The 8003-nt window shown below is 29.7% G+C and overlaps 1 protein-coding gene across 1 annotated transcript; it reads left to right on the top strand.

Moving 5' to 3' along the window:
* The first annotated feature begins 1089 nt into the window (after positions 1 to 1089).
* On the top strand, positions 1090 to 3991 carry LOC114183924 (uncharacterized). The gene is made up of 5 exons (XM_028071114.2): positions 1090 to 1273; positions 1933 to 2096; positions 2571 to 2621; positions 2961 to 3012; positions 3578 to 3991. The coding sequence occupies exons 2-5, from the start codon at positions 1980 to 1982 to the stop codon at positions 3766 to 3768; spliced, it is 411 nt and encodes a 136-aa protein (XP_027926915.1). The 5' UTR covers positions 1090 to 1273; positions 1933 to 1979; the 3' UTR covers positions 3769 to 3991.
* Positions 3992 to 8003: the final 4012 nt, after the last annotated feature.

The following is an 8003-nucleotide window of genomic DNA, read 5'->3' on the forward strand; positions in this document are numbered from 1 at the left end:
ATCTGACTACTAATATTGTTGAAAAAATAAAAGATGTAAAAGAATATGAATTATAATTTAGTTTATTTTAATCATTTAGTGCTTATGTTGATTTAGTGATAAAAAGAGAATTAGATTAAAAAATGTTATATTTGAAGGAACAATTATATTTGACTTGTCTAAAGGTAAATACGATGGGGTTGATGATCAATCGACGAACAAATGGATAGAACGATAAAACACTGATCCAAATTCTAAGAATTGGACCTAAGTTTCATGAAATATTTTTTTATTTAAAAGATATATTATTTGTAATCACTTCATTTTATTTACTTCATTTATAAATAAAAGATTCATTTATAAATAAAAGAAAGCATGCCCAAAATTAAGACACTTTAATTTCTCAGATTCGAAAAATTGTTAATTTTAAACCAGATTATTCAACTCTTTATATTTGTTCTCCGAGAAAATTATAACAAATTAAATGAAACAAACTATATTATAAAATATATAAATAAGAAAACTAGCATTATATAAAATAAATATTCAATATTCCTTAAAATTTTCCTAATAAAACAAAATTGTCCTATTCAAATAAATTCATTTTTAATGTATAATATCTTTTATCATTTTATCCAACTTATTTTTTAACTAAAATAATCAATTATAATAAAAAATTACTTGTAAAATAAATAATAATTGTTTACAACAAAATTATAAAATTATTTACATCTATCTATTACATTAATAAAATTATTTTACTGAATAAATTTTATTATTTAATCTTTTAAATAATATGTTTAAATTAAAATAATCATTTATAATAGAAAATTATCTATAAAATAAATAAAATCTATCTATAATAAAATTATAAAAATTATTTACATTCTTTTATAACTATTAACTATTTTCTAGAAAAAAATTTATAATTAAAATAATTATTATAGTAACAACTTTTTTATTTTTGGCTGTTATAAATAAAATGTAATAATAACTAATTTATATTTTCATATATGAAAACTTTTTTTATAATAATTACTTTATATTTGAATATTTGAAAAACATTGAAATTCAACTTAGATTTAAATGTAGAAATCTAGAGTTATTATTAGATAAGTCTAGTTTAATAGGTTTAACAACTTCGGGTAGCAGTGAGAAAGCCACCCAATCCCTTACCACTTCTCACCCAAATCGGAACATCTCTTCGTTGCCGTGCCGTCTGCACCGGGCGATCCCGTTGCCGCGCCGCCCGCTGCTGCGCCGCCCGCTGCGCTTCACATTTGTATCATTCAAGGTGTACTATTGGCTACCTCTTTTATAGGTCCACCTTAGTTAGTTAGGTTTTGGATTTTATTTACTCAGCATGTTAAAATGGATTAAGTTACTCTCTTTCTGGAGGAGAAGTGTAATTTTTAAAATAATTGTCTCTTAGAAGAGGGGATTGCAATTTTCTGTGACTTTTTTTGAATAATCTTTTATAATGTTTTTACTATAATTATGGTAGTCATTCACCACCTAGTGTGTCATAGTGCTGTTTCAGTTTTGAGTTTGAGCCTTGAATGTGTAGTTGCCTAGGATATTGAGAGAGAGAGAGAGAGAGAAATTTTCGCCCACACTTGTCCTACAAGACACCAATAGTGTAAACGAAAAATATGATTGATATGATCTTTTAATAGATGAATTAATGGTGAAATTTTAAAATTTGAACAAAAAAAATGTGAAAAACTATACCTTCATGAGTTTTGCACCCTCTTTGACACAAATGGCAGTACAGTTGAAGAAGCTCTGCTTTGTGTGGACTTTTGTTTTTGGTGTTTGCCTCCTCAACATTTGTTATTTGATGTTAGGGTTCTAAATTTCATCTTTTTTTTTTTTTTTTTCTAATTGCATTTGGCATTGTTAACCGAATCTCACTTTTCACCATCTCTAAACCAATTTTTTCCTTCATTTCAGATTTGCTATCTTGAGTCAGTATTTAATTGCAATCTCTGCACTGGAATATGGAGGCAAATTCAGCTTCATATGAACATGAGGATCAAGATGAATATGTTCTACTTGACCTGGATGGTGTTTCTGACCTAATTAACCTTCCAGCAAATGCCAAGTATGTTCTAACTGTAAGTTCTCCACTGTGGCCCTTTCTTCATATGTTTCACTGTATGTGTATCAACTTCATCAACTGAATTGATTTTCAACTCCGGCACCATAATTCGTTTCCTTTCTACGATAAACAGGATTATTTATCTTGATTGAAATGAAATGACACTGCTTAATTGTTTAAGCTTTCTATTTTGTGTTTTGACTTTTTGTGCTGATTAACATACCTTCTACACCAAAAATTAAAATTCAATAAATTTGAATTTCCTTATCTAAACAAAACATTAAAAAATAATTTTAATTTAAAAATCCAATTCAATACATGTTAATGTCTTTGAAATTGTGAAATTCTGTATCCAAATACATGCTTAATTTCACTGTGAATGCTCTCTTTTATTTCTTTTTCTGTTTCCCACACTTTTCTGGTGATCTTTATTGCTTTGTTCTATCATACCAAAGTTAAGCATGCTTATATTAATTTTTGTTAATGATAGGGCCTTGATACATTAAACCCAGAATTGATCATTGATGACAAATTTAAGCTGGTAAGTTGCCTGCTTTAAATTCCTTGACTTTTTCTGCCTTAAGAGTTTTGATTATTGAGAGTTTTTTGGGTTAAGTTATATGTTTCCATTTTGGTGCTTTTGTAGTCTTGTGTAATCTGTTGAAGTCATATAGATTCTTGAAAACTGTCTATTTGCTTAGATGTATATTCTTCAATGCTTACCTATAGGATTGGGCAAATAATTTGAATGATTTATTTCAGCTAGAAGTTTCAATTGGCTAAAGTTGCTTCCATCAATTTTTGTTTGATAAATTGGCTGAATGGATAATGATCATCTAAGGATTGTTATTTCTTATGGTGTTTTGTGTTTTGTCTACAGATTGGGGAATATGAGGAGTCAATTGGCACATGTCTTGCTTTTACCGAACAAGGTGAGTTACAGTTAATGTGTGCAGAATTAGTCTGAAAAAGGTTATTAGTCTTGAAAACTATAGTTATGTCTCACTTGTCAGATACTCTGACCTTGGTTGTTAGAGTCAATGCTTTTATGTTTTTCTAATTATAAGAGTTAACTGTTTCCCTAATGTTTCTTCCGCATTTCCTCTGTAAATAAAAGATTTACAATGTCTTTATTCCTGTCTTCATTGAGATTGAAAATCATGGGCTTTTCCTACAATGTTGTTATTTATATTTTTTTTTCCCAAATTTATATATTTGCTTCTCCACCCATGGTGCCACTATAGTCTCGAGCAAACTCTAAAATGAACTTGCAGAAGATTTAGCAATGAGGAATATCTCTATTTCCTATATTTATTCTATTTTTTTTTTTCTTTCTACCAATCAATTGTTGAATTAGATATGTTTTCAGAAGAATAGCCATCCTTTCATCGCTCAGTAATGATGCCTTTCAAATTGTTAAGATGCTCATGTTTTATGGAACTAAGTTTTAATTTGATTTGCTTCCCGCTTTAAAATAAGTTATTTGATAACATGCAGAAACCCCTGTGGTTCATGAAGAAACAGGATCATCATCTGAAATGATCCTTTTCTCTAGAACAAGACTAATTGATTCAAATCAACCTCCAACAAAGCAAGTGAAACCTTTGTGTCAGCTTCACAAGATTCTCAAGTTTAAACTATCACCCGATTCTGAAATCCAAAGCCTCGCACCTGAGGAGGTCAAGTGAATCTAAAGCTCACCAGAGAACATGGGAATCGGTGCCAATTCTGTACCTTTTTGAAACATTACCTGGTCCCTTGAATTTTCTTTTACATTTGTACAAAGAACAGAACCTTTTTCAAACATTGTTCTTTCGTAGGTATATATATACATATACGTTTAAGGATTCTGCCCCCAGTTTATCAAACAGCAAGTTAATGTATTTGATTTGATAATTTTTTTCTGGCGAACCTCCAATGTTGTTATCAAAATTTGAAAAAGAAAGAAAAGAATTGGATATGGTTAGAATATCTATATTCCACTGTAATGGAATTGCGAAATCATTGCCAATGTATTTTCTGTTTGTAATGTGATTTCAAAATCATTGTTCAGACCTTGGATCATGGAAGCATTTTCTTGACGGGTTTGTAGAAATTAAAAAGGCTAGAAAAGGCACCTAAGTCTAGTATTCTACAAGCAGCTAGCCATGTGACGAATTTGTTCCCTTGGCTTTCTTTTTCGTAATGCATGACTTTTTTCATACAGAAAATTTAATATCTAAAACGCGTAAACTGTACAATCATTAAATTAGTTATGATGATGGCTTTCAAGATTAATTAGACGAACTTGTAATTTTTTTTAAAAATGTATTTTAATAAAATCATCATGTATTAGCGATTTTTATATGCTTAGATAGACTTACAAGAAACAACAATTCTTCTTTGAAACTTTATACCAATCTAGTCTTTCATATTTAGAAATACGTGGATTTAGTCCTTTTTATCAAATTTTAGTTAGGTTTATTTGATATTTTAAATACACTTTATGATGATATTTGAGTTAACATTGAAGCGAAAATGTGTTAAAAGGTGTAAACAATTCAAATACTATCATGAAATGCGCTTAAAATGTCAGATAAACTTAGCACAATTTTGTTAAAAGGATTAAATTGACGTATTTTTAAATATGAAGGACTAAATTGGTTAAAAATTGTGAAGAGAGATTAATTCTAAATTTCACTGAAAATTGAGGGATTAAAAACATATTTAACCCATATATTCTCGGTTTTAAACTATTATAGAATTTTTTTTTACTATGAAATTAAAAAAATAATTGATTTTAAGAAATATATTTATTTTATTAAGCTTTACAAAAATAATATAAAACATTATCTTTAAGAAACAACCTATTTATGTTATAATTTATTCCACATAGAAAAAACAATTCGCTTATCAGTTGTTAAGAAGAATGACTTTTATAAAATTCAAAAATGAACGAAATAATTGCTTCTCTTTCTTTACAATGATTTTTTGCATACAAAATAAACCTAATATATATATATATATATATATATATATATATATATATATATATATATATATATATATATATATATATAAAGAAATAACATCAAATTAAAAAATAGGTGGGCTTCTTGTTCATACAATTCAAAATTAAGAAATAACATAAAATTTTAAAATCAAAAGCAAAATAAAGATAAAAGAAGGTGATAAGCTTGTTTTTTGTCCTTAACTGAAGATATCTTTAACCGAAAGTCAGAGACTGATATTTTTTAAGTATTAAATGCTATTTGCTTATTAACTGTATCGTATCACATCATGTGGATACAAATATACTTTTTTTTTGGAATGGATTTGAGGAAGTGTGTGAGAATGAGTTCGGATAAATTTAAGTCAATGAATATGTGATTTATTTTGAGTAGATTTAGAGAATTAAGTAAGTAAATTTAAAAATAAATTTTGTAAAATTTAATAAATGATTTAAGTAAAGTGTTAAATAAAAATTTATAATAGATAAAATTTTAAAATTATTAAATTATCTTATATAGTAAAATTAAAATTAAATGATTTTGCATAAGTTAAAAATATTAAATTTTAACAGCATTTTTATTATTATTATATATTATTAATTATTATATATTATTATTAGTTTATTATATATATTATTTCCATTTCCATTTTAATAAATCAATCTTAATATTTTACCTATATAATATAAAAATTAAAAGAAAAGAAAAGGGGGAAACCCACTTTATCACCATAGAGGAAACTAACCTGGTACATTCCTATATGTTCACATTTGTTTTCTAAAAGAAAAAAGTTGTATTTAATATAATTGAATGAGAAAAGTGAAATGTTTGAAATTCAAATTTGATTTTGAAATTTGAAAGAAAAATGTTAGGTAGCATATGGACAAATTGTGGCTTTGAGGTGTGGCATTAGAAAAAGTGATTCCACCTAAATAATTGTCACATTAAGCATTATATATTATATTATGCAGATGGAGCATGTGACTCTGTTTCTTTTCTTTTCCCACTTTTTTTCATTTTGGATGGATCACTTCACTTCCTTCCATTATTTTGTCCCCTTTAATGTCAACAACTCCATTTTCAAATTTCAATCCCATTTTCAAATACCTTCTCAAATAAAACAATACTTCCAATGTTATTTTTGATGGATATTGTTTCCAATACATTGTTTATGAATTGATATCAACAATAATTTAAATATATTTTTCTTTTTCAAGTTTTCAAAGATAAAACTATGCAAGAGTTTTAGTTTTTAAAACAAATAATATATCAGATGCATGAATTCTTCGATCTTCAAATTTAAGTATTCAAAATTTGTTGTTTTTAATCCATGTGAATGTTTCACCTGTAATTGAATTTTGAACTAAATATTTTCTTTGAATTTTGTTAAGTAGCCACAATGATTGTTGATTTTATTTAAACATAATAAATATTTGAATTCTTTGTTGAGTTTTTTTATATTATTATTGTAAGCTCCTTTTTCTGTTCTTAAGAGTTGGGTCTGGTCTTTTCGTAAGTCCAAGACCAGCCCTCTGTAGGACCCCAATACCCTACCAAGCCTTCACACTTTCCATTTGTCTCAATTTCAGAAAGTTGTTCCCCTTCCTCAAACACCTTTGAACTCCAGCTAGAGCTCTGCTAGGGCATAAGTTCCCTTTCTTTCCAGCTAGCTAATCTGCTTTGTACTCTCAGGTAAGTTGAACTTCAACTTCATCCTTCTTCTTTTCCAGTTAAAAAAAAAATCTGGTTTCGTCTTAGGTTCTCTCTAGTACCCCATTCTCAACTTCGTGAATGTTCGTTTTCAGTTCTGTAGCTTGCTCCAGTGCTCTATTGCTCTTGCTTGGGTTATCACTCTCTGTGTTAGCATCCAAAAAGGAAAGGGAAGCTAGGACTTTGCGTTTTTAGGTTATTTTTGCTCATTCCTGATCTGTTTTGTGTGTCTGGTGTTTGACTGATATTGATGGGTGCATGAATCTATTTTTGCTGTGTATATGCTTGACTGTAAATGGTAATGCAGGTGCTAACAGGTGCGAAACCTGCTAATCTCGCCCAAGCGAGTGACCCTCGCCTAAGCGAGAGTAGCAGGGATTTGCCCCTGGATTCCAGCTTGAGTTGCCGCTTAGGTGACTGGTTTTATTTTTGAGCGAGACGTAGTCTCGCTTAGGCGAGACGCTGTCGCCTGAGCGAGAACTCGCTGGAATCCTGCAGTGGCCACTGTTGAGCTCTCGCCTAGGCGAGAAGGGGTCGCCTGAGCGAAAGGAACCCCTTCACCTGGGCGAGAATCGTTGACAGGGGTTGTTGTGTTGGCTAATGTGGCTCCAAGCTTGTGTAAATTCTTTTCCTTGCTCGTAGTATGTGGCTATGCTTGACATGTATGTTTGAATGGGGCTGGAATGAAAGTATTATTATGAAAGGAGTTATGATTTTGTTGGATTGAATATTGGTATGCATGTGGAGAGCATGAAATGAGAAACATGATATATTTGTTGGAGTAACTTCATGAGAATTGGGTGAGTTGTAAGGCATGTGGAATGAGATGGAAAGGGAGTTTCATTGGGAAACTCTTGGTGACATATATATATGCCTAGTGTATACCTTGATATAGGAGATGTCTAGATAAAGGAATGTATCCTAAACTCTAATAATTGTTCACGCTCACATAGAGCAGAATGGTTCATGTGGGGAGAGTGACAGGAGGTCCTAGTCTTGAGACATATTGGACCCAAGACAATAGAAGATTAACCCTGTGTGTAGTTGAGTGATAACCCCTTGTGTCTAGACTCTGCAGAGTTTAGAAACCAACACAGGTGCATACTTCCTTTAGAATTCTATATCAAGTGTATGATCCGGATATCGAGTCGTAGTAACTTGCATTTGATTGTCCTCACATGATTTGAGTGTTTTCTATTTAATTGTTAATATCTTTCTTTGCC

Source organism: Vigna unguiculata, chromosome 5, assembly GCF_037176805.1.
Source record: "Vigna unguiculata cultivar grain cowpea cultivar isolate G323 ecotype 2 chromosome 5, ASM3717680v1, whole genome shotgun sequence".
In the NCBI taxonomy this organism is placed as follows: Eukaryota; Viridiplantae; Streptophyta; class Magnoliopsida; order Fabales; family Fabaceae; genus Vigna; species Vigna unguiculata.